This window comes from Tursiops truncatus, chromosome X, assembly GCF_011762595.2.
Source record: "Tursiops truncatus isolate mTurTru1 chromosome X, mTurTru1.mat.Y, whole genome shotgun sequence".
NCBI lineage: Eukaryota > Metazoa > Chordata > Mammalia > Artiodactyla > Delphinidae > Tursiops > Tursiops truncatus.
This window is the reverse complement of record NC_047055.1, coordinates 2,693,449-2,711,539: the sequence shown is the minus strand read 5'-3', so window position 1 is coordinate 2,711,539 and position 18,091 is coordinate 2,693,449. Positions and strand designations below refer to the sequence as shown.

The following is an 18,091-nucleotide window of genomic DNA, read 5'->3' as shown; positions in this document are numbered from 1 at the left end:
TACAAATGCATTCTTTACACAGTAACTAGGATGCCATATATAACATTAAAAAAATTGACCACTTCCTTATCTTGCTTATAATATACCATTCAATTTCCTGCAACTGCTCAGTTGGTTTTCTCTACCCGGAATGTCCTTCCTCTCTTCCCTCCACTTTCCACATACAATTTTCTTGACCACATTCTACTTATCTAATAAAGCAAAAATTAATGCCAATACTAATAATCAGGAACTTAGGTGTTGCCTCATCCAGGGACTCTTTGCTCAACTTGATCCAGAAGAATGAGTTAGATGACCCTTTTCTATTCTTTCATAATTCCTCATAACTTTATCATTTCAGTTAATTTTTTGTGGTTATCTATTAGCCTTTTCCCCGTATTATATTGTGACTGTCTTAAGGACAAAGACCATATCTTCTTAATGTTTGCATAGCCAGAACCTAGTCCAGGGCCATGTATGTATTAGGAATTCAAAACATGTTTGGTGAATGAATAAATGAATGGATGAAAAATACTAATCTTTCTTCCATCTATAATTTCTCTCCCTCCAGTGTCCCTTTCCCTACTTCTATATGTCTTCTTTTCTTTCTTCCCATTTACTGCATACTTTACTCCAATTTCTCCTTTTTCTTTTAGGATATTCTAATATCTAGCCTTTTACTTTTATTTCATCTTCTGCCTTATCTTCTCAAATTTTCTATTCTTTTTCTCTCCTCTCATAGTCTCTCTTTCCTCTACCCATTTCTCCTTGATCAATTCATCTGTGTGTGCGTGTATAAAAGTTCTGGGAATAGACCAATAAAATAAATATATATGTTAATTTTATTGATCTCTTCTCCACATTGTTCTTCCCAGTTCTATCCACTTCCTTTTTCTCCATCATTCTTTCCTCTACTCTCTCAGCTCCTCCTCTTTAATTCAACTTCTAACAATTGACTTGCTATCCATTTTTCCTTGGCCATCTTCTTGTCTCCCAAATTCTTTCAGAAGCACATCAATAAATAGTAAATTTAAAGTAATGAAGGACTAGCATACAGGCAAGCACACTTCATGTATTCATCACATATTTACCAGGTATGCATTATTTGAGTTTCATTGTGTATAATAACAAATGCACAGAACCTGCACCAAAAGATCACTCATTAATGTGGAAGGCAGCTTCAGGAAGTGACAACTGACAGCAAGAACCAAGAAAGTTTTTAATGTTGGGGCAAAGAATCTTACTGAACTGGAAATGTGTTCAAAATTATTCTTTTAAAAGCAAAATTTACATATCTAAAATCTCTAATGATAATGAGTCATGAAAAACATAAAACTGTGATGGTTTTATGCTTTGGGAGCAGAAAAGTATGAAATACATTATATATAATATATATTCATATATATATTAAAAGTTATATTCTTAAGTTGTGTGGAAATGCACTTATATGAAACTCCTCAGCATTTCCACACAATGTGGCATAAAATATATGTTGCTATAATTTTGTATTTATATATGTAACATTGTACGTTTCATTATCTCACTTGATTCTCACAATTCTGCATCATATGGATAGTTTGTTGCTGCAGTTAAACCTAGGCTATTCTGACTGTCACAGTGTTCATGCCTGTGTATATGGCTGTAATTCTGTGTATTTAAATGCCCTTGACTATGTATATACCTGTGTATTGGTCTACACATGTCTCTGAGTATGCATAAACATTTATACATTGTGAATGTACATCTCTGTGTGTCTGAAAATGTTCATATGGCCAACTCTATTTTTTATTGAAATATAGTTGATTTGCAATATTGTGTTAGTTTCAGGTATATAGCAAAGTGATTCCATTTATATATATATATATATATATACATATATATATATATATATATATACACACACATACACCTATATACATATAAATATTTCAGATTATTTTCTATTATAGGTTATTATAAGATATTGAATATAGTTTCTTGTGCTATAACAGTACGTCCTTGTTGTTTATCTATTTTATATATAGTAGTGTGTATATGTTAACCCCACACTTCTAATTTATCCCTCCCCCCTCCCTTTCCCTTTCCCCTTTTGGTAAACATAAGTTTGTTTTCTAAGTCTGTGAGTCTATTTCTGTTTTGTATAGAGATTCATTTGTATTATTTTTTAGATTCCATGTATAAGTGATAGCATATAATATTTGTCTTTCTCTGCCTGACTTATTTCACTTAGTATGATATTTTCTAGGTCCATCCATGCTGCTGCAAATGGCAATATTTCATTCCTTTTTATGGCTGAGTAATATTCCATTGTGTGTGTGGTAATATTCCATTGTGTGTGTGTGTGTGTGTGTGTGTGTGTGTATCACATCTTCTTAAAGCAATCATCTATTGATGGGTACTTGTATTGTTTCCATGTCTTGGCTATTATAAATAGTGCTGCTATGAACATTGGTGTGCACATTATCTTTTCAAATTAGAGTTTTTGTTTTTTCTGGGTATATGCCCAGGAGTGAGATTGATGTATTATATGTTAGCTCTATTTTCAGTTTTTTAAGGAACCTCCATACTGTTCTCATAGTGGCTGTACCAATTTACATTCCCACCAACAGTGTAGGAGGGTTCCCTTTTCTCCACACCCTCTCCAGAACTTATTATTTGTAGACTTTTTAATGATAGCCATTCTTATCAGTGTGAGGTAATACCTCATGTGGTTTTGATTTGCATTTCTCTAATAATTAGTGATGATGAGCAGCTTTTCATGTGCCTGTTGGCCAACTCTCTATACTTGTGTCTATAATATATACGTCTGCAAGTGTGCATACCTGCAAATGTGTTAGGAAGTATATGCCTATATGTGCATTTCTAATCTGTAACCTTGACAGAATTTTCAATGGATAGCTTAAAACATGCTGATTTCAATCCTGGTCCTACCCCAGTATACTTTAGATGAGCTGCACCACTCTCTGACCTCATGGTGTAGAGGAGGGTTCCATTGTCCACCAGTCTGAGCAGCTTGTTAGGTGTGGTCATGTTATGGGCCACTGATTTCTTGCCATTGTGGAAGAAGGTGTCAGGGGTCCAGATCTTACTAGCCAGGAGATTATTCAGTGGAAGGATCTTCATGGGTCCATCAAATTTCAGTCTTTCATCATGCCATGTCTGTCGAAAAAATACATCAATGGTGTACTCCTAAGGACAGAAAGAGAGAGAACAATGTTTCAGTTGAGTTCTGGTAGTGACCCACAGTGCCCTTAGCAAATATTAATTACTTTGCAGTATTTTCTCTGCTGCAGAGAAGCAGCAGTCTATTAACAGTAGTTACTAGTAAGTAGGGCAAATGATTATGATTGAGAAAAAATGTCTTGGTGATCAGTAAGTACATAGATAATATGTTTGACAAGATTTTGCTTAGGAAGATCACTGCCAACACTGCCCTGCACATCATGCAAGCTGAACACAAGACTTTGCCTTATGAAAAGGAAAGAGCTCCCTTCTCTATGCAGTGGCATCTCTAATAAGGGCAAACTCCTTACCTTATCTCTTCTACTAAATGATCCCATATGAACATCAAAGGCCAATATAACAATTACCATAAAACTAAAACCTTAAATTTTAAAACACATTCATTTGATTCTCTAACAATATGTCTAATGAGTTAATATCTTATTGTCTTCAATAAATAAGGAACTCTTACAGATAAGATAAAAACAAACACACAAATAGAAAAATGGGTAAATGACATGAACAGAAAATTCATGAAATGGATAAAAATTGCTAATAAACATGAAGAACATTTTCAAAGTTGCTGTTCATCTAAACATAAATTAAAGTTACAATAAATGTTCCAGGTTTTGGTAACAGCAGACTAAATCATTTGGATATACATTCCTATAGCTATTAATTATAAAGTTTGAACTAAAAATTATGGACATATAGCTAGATAGATATACAGACTATTTGAAACCAATGGGGAATGATTGAAAGCAGACAAAAACTTGAAGAAAGTTTAGTCTTGAAAGATGGCAGCACATGTGCTCAAGGCACTGCATACCCTGATGAAGGGCTGAAGCCTGTAGGAAGGGAGCCTTTCCCTAATTGGTCCACAGAGGAGCCAAATTTATGTAATTTGTCTAGAGGGGATACATTTCCTTATCTGCAAAAAGGCACTATATATGCTAACAGCTTGGGAGCTAGATAATAAATAGGTAGGATAATGATTTATAGTACAAAAACCTGAGAATGCTGAGACTAGAGGAACTTTCACTTTTAGGCAATCTCTTGAATTCACTTTAGCTCCTAAAGAGTCTCAGCCCCACCCATCTGAAACCTTGGGATATTGGAGCTTTTGGAAAAAGCCAACCAGAGATTTGATGACAGCCCTAGGTTTCCTTCAGGAGAGGGTAGGAGTGTAGAGAAGAGGGGGAAGAACTGACATGTTTCATGTCTAAACTTTAGCACGTTTGAGGGCAGGGACTGCGTCTTATTCACTACTGTATCCTTAGTACCATGCCCACAAAAAATCTGTGTGGAAGGGATGTATTCAAATCCATTTTATTCTTTCATCTTGCTGTGTTTTCAATAAAAGAGAGATGGTTTTTTAAAACAAAGAAAAAAGATGGCAGCAGCAACAGGTTAAAATTGTGTTTGTGGCTTTTCTTTTCTAAAGGTCCTCTCCCAAACCTAGAATTTCTGTGGCAGATACCACAGCCTTAATGGCTCAAAGTGGCCAATAATATGGAAATTTAGGAGTGGGAGTCTTGGAAGCAAGAGAGTCACAGAGGGGATAGGACCCCAAATCTGAGTATATACTTCGCCCCAAAACCTGGCTGACCACTACATACATAGTGAAAACTCTGAGGCTATGGAAAAAAATGCAGGCAGAAACAATAGGGGAGTCTTCCACTAAATGATAGATGACAAAACTGTGGTGGGTGATGTTTGTGAGTTAGGCAGAAATCAGAAAAATTATTGGCTTAATACCTCAGAAGACAGAGCTCAAAGCTGGCCAAAGAGCTGAAAATGCAGGGGGAAGCCTTGGAGAAAAACAAAACCACTGAGAGGGAAGTCCCAAAATCTGAGTAGAAACTCTGCTTTGACTGACGACTAAACTACACAAGGCATGGGGGACACATCTAGGTAGTCAGGTAAAACAAAGAAGCAGCCAGAAGCTACTTAAAGTCCTTTGGCTTAAAATTCCTTAATAGTTTCCAGTTATACCTGGAATAAATTCTAATACCTTTCTCTTACTTAGAAAGTACTTCATAAACTGACCCTTGTCTTCTTCTCTAAGCTCTTCTCCAACCACCTGTAGCTCTACAAATTAGCCAGTCTGGCTTTTCTTCTCCTCCAGCACACCAAGAATACCCCTGCCTAAGGATTAGAAGATTATATAATTTATTGTCTAAACTGGAACACTTTTGAGAGAGGAGGCTTTATCAACAGTTATATATCAGGACAACATGTGTAAGCCAGGACTATGCCAGGTTTAAAGCTGGAGTTAGACTCCCACATAAAAGCAAGACCCTGAAGGGCTCCAACCTCAGGAGAAGGGTGAATTACATAAAAGAAACTAGATAAAACCAGTCCACAACATGAAAATTCAGAAAGGAAACTTGTCTATCCAAGCATGAATTCTGAAATGGACAGGAGTTTAGGGGAAGCATTTCTACTGAGATTTAGCAACTTCAAGCCTAATCTTATATGAGATCAATATTTAAATGTACACTTGGTTTGGGGCTTAAAAGCTAAGAAATTAACATAAAAATAGGTCTCAGGATGGGGATACCTCTATATTGACTTACAAAAGCAAACACTCTAAAGAGACATGGCCATAAATAAATGCTTTCTGAAAAGAAGTTCACAATCCACAACAACGAAACACCTAAGGAAATGGTAATAAGCAAGAGTCAGCTGATACAACATGTAGCTGAATTATACCCCTTCCAAGAACCTCACATAACAGAATAATCAAATAGATATTATAATGGAACTATAATTAAAATGATAAAAGTATCAAAGGAGATTGAGAACATGAGAATAGATCCAAACATTATGGGGTAAAAGCAAGAAAAAACAGATTTTAAAAAGGTCTATTTGAATTAGATATTCTGTGAAAGAAAAATAGTCACTGAAAATAAAAACTCAATGGATATGTTATACAGAAGATTAGATATTATTAAAGAGAGATTAGTGAACTGGAAAATACATGTGAAGAAAACTTGTTCAGTGTATATTTCTAACAAAGTTCTAAAGTGGGAGAATAGAGAAAATGGGGGGAAAATAATAAAGTACTAATGGATGACAGTTTCTCAGAATTGTTGAATATAAGCATCCTTAGCTTCAAGAACCTTAATCACTTGCAAGCTCAGTATAAAAAAATATATCCAAGCCAACCATAGTGGATTTGAAAAATACCAAAGAGGAGATCTTAAAAACAACAAAATAGAAAAGACATATTATCTACAAAGAAACAGCAGTTTGATAGCAGACTTCTTGAAAAAAACAATAGAAGCCAAAAGAATTCTATAGCCAACTAGATTATCATTTGAGAGTGGTTTCAAAATAAAGATGAGTTTAGATAAATAAGATAATATTTTCCCATGGCTGGGGCATGTACAGTATTCAGGCCTCATTCAGAAGTCTCCATATCAGAAAAGCATTCTTTGACCACCCTATCATAAATAGTAATCCCTCTTCCCCTTACCATGCATTATTTTTCTTCATGCATTATTTTGTCAGATAGCTCTGACAAAATGTATTTTTATTTGCTTACTCTTCCTTTCATTCCACTAGCCTGGATGCTGCATGAGAGCAGAGATTTTCTTCAGTTCACTGCTATATTCCTAGCACCTAAAATCCTACCTGACCAATAGTAGCTGGTTTATAAATATTTTTGAATTAAAAAATGATTGAATGAATCCTCAGGAAAGGAACTACTAAAAGAAGTTTTTCATATAGTTGAAAATGAAACCAGCAGGAAGATTCAAGAAGGAATGGTGAGCACAAGTGTTGACAAACTTATGGGTAAATTAAACAAATAATGGCTCTCTACAAATGATGTTAAGGACTATAAAAACAAAGTGGAATAAATAACTACAGTAAGCCACATGGAAGGAGGGAGTAGGGATACATGGATTAATATATTCTTGTACTATTTGGGAGGAGAGTGGAGATATTAAATTTAACATCAAGTATATATATCAACATTTAAGGTAACCATTAAGAATATACTAGAAATAAAATGCAAAACTTACAAAAGAGTAGAGAAAAAACCAAGGGGAATATAGAAAATGCCTCAATCCCATAGAAGGCAAGAAAAAATAAAGCATATAAAAACATGGGGGAAAAGGATATATAAAATAAGATAGTAGAAAAAAACAATATAATCTAATGATAAATAAACAATGTAACTGTATGTTATGTGTATACAAGAGTCACACCTTAAGGGCACATGAAAACACAAGTTGAAAATGAAGCGATGGAAACATATGTATGGATAAATCCTAATCAAAATAAAGTCATAGAACTATAAAATACAGACAGCAAAATAAAGTCATAGAACTATAAAATACAGACAGCAGGGACTATAAGACTAACACTTTTGTTCAGGATGAAATATTACACTAAAAAATGGAGTATATCAAGTGAAAAAAATTCTTAATTTTTATGTATGGATAACATGGACTCAAAATATGTAAGGCAAAAATTGAATTACAAGGAGAAAATGACAAACCCATAGATTCTCAGTAAATGAAAGACCAATCGAACCAATAATTTGTATGATAAAATAAGTGAAGAATCCTTTTGACAAGCATAAAGTAAGGAATACACATAGACTTAACACTTAGTAAACAAACAGTATTTTTTTTTACCAAAAATAGATGATCATATGTTAAGCCATAAAGCAAATCTCAAGAAACACAAAAAGATTTCATATCCTATAGACCATCTTGTTTCAATATGAGGCATTAAGTTAGAAATTAATAATAAAGTTTTACATTTGAAAATTAGAAAACCCGCTAAATTTTTTTAAGAAAACAAAGAAGAAACCATAAAGGATATTAGAAAATACTTAGAACTGAACAACAGTGAAAATGTTTATAAATGAAATCTTGTATTCAACTCCTCAAGTGCTGCTTAGAAGGAAATTGATAGCCATAAAGAAGTCTTAAAGATGGTCTTTAAAAAAGGGAAAACCATAAGCTAATCTGCCTCAAGAAACCAGGAACACAGAATTTCCCAAGAAAAGTAAAGAGAAAAATGATCTACACAAAAGGAAAAATCAGTGAAACAGAAAACAACAACAACAAAATAATACAGATGATGCACAAAATCCAAAACGGGTGGCTTTGACACACAAACAATATAGAAAACTGACAATAAGTTTAATCAAGAAAAAGCAAGAAAATGTGGGAAAATTTGGGGTGAGGGGTAGAAATATAGATTAAATAAAATTGGGCAAAGCAAGTTGATAATTTTTGAAGCTGGGTGATGGATACATGAGGTTCCATTAAACCATTTTCTCTACTTTGGGGGTTGTGTGTGTGTGTGTGTGTGTGTGTGTGTGTGTGTGTGTATCATATATATAATCACTGCCAGCCTGTAGATAATAGATTGTAGGGAACTGAGAGTAGAGAGAAGGAAATCAGGGGCTTATTACAGTTTGATATGCCAGAGACAATGGTGGCCTGAGCCAGAATAGTAGCAGTTCAGGTGATAAGTGGTTTAATATGAGAACACCTATGAACATAGATACAAGAACCATGAATAACAGATTTTTTTTTAATTTTTGAATTTCATTTATTTTTTTATACAGAAGGTCCTTATTAGTCATCAATTTTATACACATCAGTGTATACATGTCAATCCCAATCACCCATTCATCACACCCCCACCCCCACCCCCCACAGCTTTCCCCCCTTGGTGTCCATACATTTGTTCTCTACATCTGTGTCTCAATTTCTGCCATGCAAACTGGTTCATCTGTACCATTTTTCTAGGTTCCACATATATGTGTTAATTCACAATATTTGTTTTTCTCTTTCTGACTTACTTCACACTGTATGACAGTCTCTAGATCCATCCATGTCTCAACAAATGACCCAATTTCGTTCTTTTTATGGCTGAGTAACATTCCATTGTATATATGTACCACATCTTCTTTATCCATTCGTCTGTTGATGGGCATTTAGGTTGCTTCCATGACCTGGCTATTGTAAATAGTGCTGCAATGAACACTGGGGTGCATGTGTCTTTTTGAATTATGGTTTTCTCTGGGTATATGCCTAGTAGTGGGATTGCTGGATCATATGGTAATTCTATTTTTAGTTTTTTAAGGAACCTCCATACTGTTCTCCATAGTGGCTGTATCACTTTACATTCCCACCAACAATGCAAGAGGGTTCCCTTTTCCCCACACCCTCTCCAGCATTTGTTGTTTGTAGATTTTCTGACGATGCCCATTCTAACTGGTGTGAGGTGATACCTCATTGTAGTTTTGATTTGCATTTCTCTAATAATTAGTGATGTTGAGCAGCTTTTCATGTGCTTCTTGGCCATCTGTATGTCTTCTTTGGAGAAATGTCTATTTAGGTCTTCTGCCCATTTTTGGATTGGGCTGTTTGTTTCTTTAATATTGAGCTGCAGGAGCTGTTTATATATTTTGGAGATTAATCCTTTGTCAGTTGCTTCATTTGCAAATATTTTCCCCCATTCTGAGGGTTGTCTTTTCGTCTTATTTATGGTTTCCTTTGCTGTGCAAAAACTTTTAAGTTTCATTAGGTCCTATTTGTTTATTTTTGTTTTTATTTCCATTACTCTAGGAGGTGGATCAAAAAAGATCTTGCTGTGATTTATGTCATAGAGTGTTCTTCCTATGTTTTCCTCTAGGAGTTTTAGAGTGTCTGGTCTTACATTTAAGTCTCTAATCCATTTTGAGTTTATTTTTGTGTATGGTGTTAGGGATTGTTCTAATTTCATTTTTTACATGTAGCTGTCCAGTTTTCCCAGCACCACTTACTGAAGAGACTGTCTTTTCTCCATTGTATATCCCTGCCTCCTTTGTCATAGATTAGTTGACCATAGGTGTGTGGGTTTATCTCTGGGCTTTCTATCTTGTTCCATTGATCTATGTTTCTGTTTTTGTGCCAGTACCACACTGTCTTGATTACTGTAGCTTTGTAGTATAGTCTGAAGTCAGGGAGTCTGATTCCTCTAGCTCTGTTTTATTTCCCTCAAGACTTCTTTGGCTATTTGGGGTCTTTTGTGTCTCCATACAAATTTTAAGATTTTTTGTTCTAGTTCCATAAAAAATGCCATTGGTAATATGAAAGGGATTGCATTGAATCTGTAGATTGCTTTGGGTAGTATAGTCATTTTCACAATATTGATTCTTCCAATCCAAGAACATGGTATATCTCTCCATCTGTTGGTATCATCTTTCATCACTGTCTTATAGTTTTCTGCATACAGGTCTTTTGTCTCCCTAGGTAGGTTTATTCTTAGGTATTTTATTCTTTTTGTTGCAATGGTAAATGGGAGTGTTTCCTTAATTTCTGTTTCAGATTTTTCATCATTAGTGTATAGGAATGCAAGAGATTTCTGTGCATTACTTTTGTATCCTGCAACTTTACCAAATTCATTGATTAAAACCAGAAATTTGTTTCCCAGCCAGAGTGATCATAACTATTCTTCCTTGTGACACAATGGAAGTTCAGCTAAAAATACCCTGAAATTTATTTGACCAAAGCCTGCCCTGTCAGGAAAGAGACATTCTGCTGCTTCTGCTTAATCATGAGGGAGAAGACAAACAAGCAACTGGAAGATGAAACTTCAGAAGAGATAAAACATCTGGATTGTTTGAAATGTCTCCAGAGTCTCTGCACATCCATGTGTGCCTGCTTGGGTGGGAAAAGAGAAGGGAAATGAGCTGGTTTTGGCAGGAGCTATGTGTATGTTTCTGTAGTATCCCTGAATTTGGGTATCTGTTTGCACATGTGTGTCTATGGAGTGCCTGGGATGGTGTGTAGGCTGTTTTGTTTTATTCTGTATATATTTTCTTATTTTGTCTGAATATATTTATGGGTGTTCATTCATAAGTGAGAGTGAATGAGTATGTGTGGGTGTGTGGGTGTGTGTGTGTCCAAAGAGTAGCTTCAGTTGCTTTCTTATGAAAATCTTAATCAATCACTAATTCCCAGCAATACAAAGAGAGCTTCACCTCCCTGGTGAGTTTGGTTATCCCCAGTGGACTATGAGCTCTCTGAATATGGATTCCCTAGAGCCCCTTAATGCAGAGTTGGGCCTCTAAGGAGTACTTGTTGAATGAGCAAATGTCAACAGTTTTAATTCATACCTGGATCTGAAGCTGTGGGCATTAATGGTCAACAGGTTGAGAGGGGGCAATCTAGACATACAGGCTTTCCTGTTGCCACTAAGAGAGACTCACATCCTCCATCCATCTTACATCAAACATGTCCCTCACTGAGCTCTCCCTATGTGTCAAGTACTCTATGAAGTGCCAGGGAAGCCATGGAGTACTTGGTACTTGCCTTTAAGGAGTTCACAGGGAATTTACTATATCTCTGTATCCCTTTCTTTATTCCACACTTAAAAGACAAAGTTCAGGACTCTACCTTCCCCCTGCCTGGCATCACAACCACTCATGACTTCCTCTCCTGAGAATTAGCTTGTTTCTCCAACTGACTCCTACACCTTGCCTGATTGAAATAAAAGCCATGTAAAATCAACATACCTAAACCAACTCTCAGCCTCCAGTCTGCTCCCCCTTGTAGTTCATGCTGTACAGACTGCCAGATCAATCATTCTAAAACAACACATGTATATTTTTACTGCCCTAGTCTAACCCACTCAATGACTCTGTATTACCTATAGGAAAAAACTCTATCATGACACTACACAACTGCTTGTAGTTACCCAACAGATCTAAATAAGCTTTGTCCCCTGCTAAGTAGTAGTCCCACTGAAGATAAAGAAAAAAATCTATGTAGTGAGCATGGATATTTCATATTTTTGAACATAGTTTTTCTGATTCTAAGATTTTAAACACAAAGTCACTCATTCAACAAACCTTTTTGGAGCATCTAATCACTGTCTGACATACTGAGCAGATAATAGCTTCTTTGTGTCCCTTCATGATAATTTTTCAAATGACGATATTTGGTATCTGAAGTAGATATTGATCAGATGCCCCATTAGGACAGGGTCTCCTGCCTCAACTCTCCACTGCATGCCTTGCTTTGGCAGAAAGGGAGAATGGTAGGAGAAGGGGAAGTCCTTGTAGATGTCTCATGAGTCATCCCCTTGCTAGTTCTGCTGTGCACTACCCTATTCCTTGAATCTGTTCTGATGCTTTCTTCATCCTCACATCTGTAGAAGGACCTGTTTCTAGTAGGTTTGACTCTTCCTCCAAACACTTTACATCACCATGGTCTATCCACTTCCCCATTGAATAGGGCTTGTTTGCAAGGAATGGACTTCTACTATTTTGGGGGGGGATGGACTTCTTGAATGACACTACCAGTTGCTAGACTGAGAGTCCCCACCATGTGCACTCCTCACATGACCTATATGTGCTGATATGCGTGTGGTACTGAAATGTGAAGTGTGAGGTCAGACAAAGTTTAATTGAGGATAGGGAGAAAAGCTGAATTTTGAAAGAGATGTTATAGAAGGGAAAGGTACTCCTGGTGGGGGATATATGCTTGATATGTGAATAGGTGGGAAGAGCAGGGCAAAAGATGGATTTAGCTAAATGTAGGATGATGAGGGTAGGGCATTCATGAGACAAGACTTCTCCTTAGAATATAGCTCGAAGGCCCTGCCATAGGAAAACCTCAATTTATTTTCTTTGATCTGTTGCATCATCTTTCACTTTTACCTTTGCAGAAACTATACTTACCATGTCAGTGTCTGACACAGGGCCAAAACTGGTCACGTAGATGTCAGTCTTAACTTCAGTCACTGCATCTGGTTGAAAGAAAGTAGAAAAGCAGAGTGTTATGAAAGACTGTTGCCTTAGCTCAGAGAGAGTCCAGGGCAGTACTCCAAATGATAGCAAACTTGTTACTTCTAAGAAAGGATACTTGGTACAATCATAGGAAAACCCCTTAAAAAACTCTCACTTGTACTATTTCTTCACAGAGAATATGCTAGGCACAGGAACAAAATCCATCCCTTTAGGTAACATTGAGAATGGCGGCAGAACCTCCAAACTCCAAAGCTTAGTGAGAGCCCTTCGAGATCTCTAACATTCACACCTGCTGGGCTCTCACACTGGGATTATCCCTACCTGTGGTAGGTTACAAATGTTCCAAGAGCCAACCCTTTTCCACTTTCAGGAATGTAGGATGATTGTACTCCTAAAGTACGGAAGGGATGTGTGACTGGTTTTGGTTGTAGGAGGAAGTAATATATGTCCCTCCCTGGCTGCAACAATTAATGTCCAACGCAAGACCCTACCTGCCATGGTCACCATGGAAACATATGTTAATATGGAGCTACTATAAGATTGAAACAGCCTGGAATGATGACCCAACACTTGGAGGACAACGGCACTGGAGAGTTGCCTGGATCCACAATAGACTTTGCATCAATGAGAAGTACTTTTGTTGGGTTAAGTGACTGAGATTTGGAGATGATTGATATCACCTGATACACTCTCTTTGCATTTTTTTCTCTTGCAACTGTGTATTTACTCATCTGCCTTGCCACATAACCCAAGAGCTCCTGAAGGGCAGTGTCCCTGTTTTGTTATCTCTGTATCCTCAGTACATAGAAAAGGAGCCTGTTATTGAGATGGTGCTCACTGAACATTTTCGGTATTAATGGATGAATCTCATCACATATATATTTGCCAAGTTGGAAAATGATACTCAGAGAAGTGAAGTTATTGCACTGCTAAGTTTCTCTTTTCCTCCTTCTGTCATCCCTGTTTACCCCATTGCAGCTCAGACTAGCTCACCCACTCAAGCATACCTCAGAGTACAGGGTAGCCTACCTCACCTTAGCAAAGTCAATTACAGCCTACCAAACACCTCATCATTACACTAAATTCAAACAAGATCCACTCCAGCCCAGCACACCTGACCCCAGTAGAGCACACAAGTAACGCAGCTAATACCAATAAAGCCCACATAGGACTTGATATATGTATACTATAATGAGGCTGGTTACTGCAGTCTATGGCAGTATTTTTTTAATTTTTAAATTTTATATTTCCTTTTTAATTGAAGTATAGTTGATTTAAAACATTATATTAGTTTTAAGGGTACAATATTGTGATTTGACATTTTTATAGATTATGCTCCATTTAAAGTTATTGTAAAATATTGGTTATATTCCCTGTGCTATACATTACACTATTTCTTTTTTCCCATGGAGAGGTAATGGACACACATACTCCATTCATAGCATATCCACTATATTCATCCAGTCCTGGGTCCTAGCCCAGATGTACTTTATGTCTTATTGACTTCACATTTTCCAGAGCCATCTCTTAGGCTCTTAATACATTATTCCCCTACACAGGCACAAAGTATACTTAAGGCCACTGTACACATCCACAAACATTCCATTTTCAAAAGAGACTATGAGTATCATTTAATAATAATCGACACTGTAGTCAATTCACCAAAACACACAATCTATCTACTTCCAAGCTTAATCAGCAAATAACATGTCTCTGAAGCTAGAGTTGTGTTTTAAATATTTGGGCTCTCATCTAGAGCACAGTCTTCCCTCAGAGATATTTCTGTGCTTCAAGGACAAGAGACAACACTTCAGAATGCAGAACATGCCCCCTAAACACTTGTCTCTTCAGATACACTACCAGATTCATTGGCTGGGGAAACATTGCCATACCCCAAAGTACATAAAACAAAATTAATTAATTAATGGGAGAGACCACAATTACATTTGAATCCAATATTCCAGGCAGGACATAGTTAGATACAGAACAACTTTCTAAACCAATTTAACTGTAAAACTGTAAGATACCTATGCAGATTCAAAACAGGGGGCCCAGGGACTTCCCTGGCAGTCCAGTGGTTACGACTCTGTTCTTCCACTGCAGGGGATGTGGGTTCGATCTCTGGTTGGATAACTAAGATCCCACATGCCACTTGGCACAGCCAAAACAAAAACAAAAACAAAACAGGGGACCCAGACTATAGGAGAAAAAGAAGAGAGATAGTGGTGATAAAGTCAGGAGACTGCTCTAGCTCTAAGAGGAGAATGGAGTCACTGTAGGTAGAAAAGGAAGAGTCTTTGACTGGGATGGGAAGGCTTGCGTTCTGGATCTCTGTCCGACTTGCTGAATGCCTTAAGACTTTTCTTCTTTTGGCTTTTCTCTTGTACAATGAGGGTTTGGTATCAAACAAATTTGAATTTTCTCTCTGCTCTAACTAGGAACTCTGAACGCAGGGCCAAGCAAAAAGCATCTGACTAAAGGTGCCCAATGGTAGTAAAAGGCAAGTTTTCTCTGCTGCCTGAGGAAGGTAGGAGGTTTGTATGATCAGGCCACCCAATGTGGCTGTTCTCTTGCTCTCTGTACATCCCCTGCTCCACCAGTCCCTGCTTCACCTACACCCACTCACATGACTGACCTTCCCTCAATCATAGGGCCTAATCAGTAAATGCCTATGTACTTGTCTCTGGCCCCAGCTAATGATCTAATCTTTAGATCAGAATTATCTCCACTATGATGATTTATCAAAGGGGCAGTGAGGGGTGAACCCCTCTACTGGTTTCCCTGGCAACCAATAAGCACCGACCTAAAGTCAATACTCCTGTAACTGGTAACCTCCCTCCCCATCCCACCTGGGAGTGAAGACTGCCACCAAATCCTGCCCATCTCTGCTGCACATGGTGGGGTGTCACTCCAGGACCTTGGTTCAGACAAGGAAGATTCACCTTATCCATGAAACCATTGATGTCTCTGTCGCTGACTCCAGGCTCTTTCTTTGGTCTCGAGGCTGGGAAAGTACAGGGCTTGCAGGTCTGGAGGGTGCAACCCAACAAGGTTTAATGCAAATAAGGTATTCCTCCTCTCTCTCAACTGTTCACTGTCATTTAAAAGACACCCATTGGGACTTCCCTGGGGATCCAGTGGTTAAGACCTCACCTTCCAATGCAGGGGGTGTGGGTTTGTTCCCTGGTTGGGGAGCTAAGATCCCACAAGCCTTGCAGCCAAAAAACCCAAAACATAAAACAGAAGCAATATTGTAACAAATTCAATAAAGACTTTAAGAAAATGGTCCACATCAAAAAATTTTTTTAACATCTTTATTGGAGTATAACTGCTTTACAATTGTGTATTAGTTTCTGCTGTATAACAAAGTAAATCAGCTATACATAAACATATATCCCCATATCTCCTCTCTCTTGCATCTCCCTCCCACCCTCCCTATCCCACCCCTCTAGGTGGACACAAAGCACCAAGCTCATCTCCCTGTGCTATGTGGCTGCTTCCCACTAGCTATCTCTTTACATTGGTAGTGTATATTGACATTCCCCCAGTGTTGCACACAGGGACCACAAAGCCCCAATGACTAAATCCCATTTTTTGACTAGGAAATCCAGCTGCCTTGGAGCAGGGTATGTGACAACACACAGAAGTACCCTGCAGAAGTAATGTACAGTGATTGAAAGCATGACTAACTGAGTTTGAATTTAGGTTCTGCCATTTACACTTTGTGCGCCTTTTGTCACTTAACTTCTCTATGCCTGTTTATTCATCTGGAAAATTGGGATAATGATAGCACGTACCTCAGAATTGCTCTGAGGATTTAAGGAGACAGTATTGAGACCAATAGTTAGAATAAATCCAGTTTTCAATATATGTTACCTGCTGCTGCTGCTTAATACTATTCCAGAGGCAAGACCATATGAGATACCCATAAGGCCAAGTGGACAGAACTCACCCAGAAGTCTAAGGTCCTCAGTCCCAGACAAAGAAGAGAGTATCCACCCACCACTCTAGCTCCTCTGTGTGAAGGAATGATTAGAAGTTTGCTATTTCATTTAATTAAATGAAAAGACCAGTGAATTAGACTAAAACTGGTTAGGGCTACAGTTCATAGTCTAGCCCTTGTTCACAGCCTTCTCATTTTTCAAATGTGAAAAATGATTTAATTTGGAAATGAGGTTTTTTTTCCTTTTTCTTTTTTTAACAAATATTTCCCAATGCTCCTTGGTTCTTTTTTATTTACTTTGGAGATCCAATTTCCTTCCAATATTACCTTCTGAAACCAAAGGTGAATAGAATTATCTTTTCCTTTTGCAAATTTACTGTGGTATTGGAAGCTAAACACACATGCCCTTAGCCCTCAGTGGGACTCCCATTGGTGGGGAACTTATCAACCAGTTCCTAATGTCATTCCAGCTTGCTTTTGATCTGAAAGAGTAAAGATACGCCAATCAGCAAGTGATCACTGTGTTTATATTGACTATGTTGCTCATACAAACTGTATTTTCTAGTTTGAATTAAAATAGATCCCCAAGAAGCTATGAATTTTCTCCTCTGAGCAGAAACCAGAGTAGTTTCCCCAACTCTAGCTTCTCCACTCCAGCACACACATAAACATCGGTCTTAGTAGTGCCCTTTGGATCCACACAACAAAATCCGCTTCTTGTTCTTTTGAGAGTTAAAGACGTTCAAAGATTGAAGGAAAGTGATCATGGTACACCTAAGTCTTCTCTTCTTGTTCCTTTCCAGATTAAATATCCTGACTTCCTTTGTGTCTCCCCTCTTTTGACATGGTTTTAAGCAACCTCACTATCCCACATTCACTTTCCTCTGGATTGGGTCTGAATTTTTTACTGGCACTCTGAAATATGTTTTGTGATGAAACTTTGTCACAGTGCTATTAGACAGGATCATAAGATGAATGATATGAACAAAAGCCAACCATACCCCGTTATCTCATTACAGGCTGTGACGGACTCTTCAATCCTTCCCAATAACAGTCTTCCTGACAATAGTGAGGTTTTAAGGATTGGGACTTTGACTAAAAGAACAAAGTCCTGACTTTTATGTTTTCCTACTTCCATATCACTGGGAATTTTAGAGAATAAGTGTTTGTTATTGTGTACA

At 37.4% G+C, this 18,091-nt stretch overlaps 1 protein-coding gene across 1 annotated transcript in view; it reads right to left on the bottom strand.

Moving 5' to 3' along the window:
- GABRA3 (gamma-aminobutyric acid type A receptor subunit alpha3) overlaps positions 1-18,091 on the bottom strand; it is a 151,687-nt gene that overhangs the window by 73,012 nt on the left and 60,584 nt on the right. Inside the window, exons 3-4 of the mRNA XM_019939255.3 lie at positions 12,899-12,966; positions 2,948-3,168 (exon numbers count right to left, since the gene is read on the bottom strand). Coding sequence (XP_019794814.2) covers positions 2,948-3,168; positions 12,899-12,966 — 289 coding nt within the window. The remainder of the gene's footprint in view (positions 1-2,947; positions 3,169-12,898; positions 12,967-18,091) is intronic.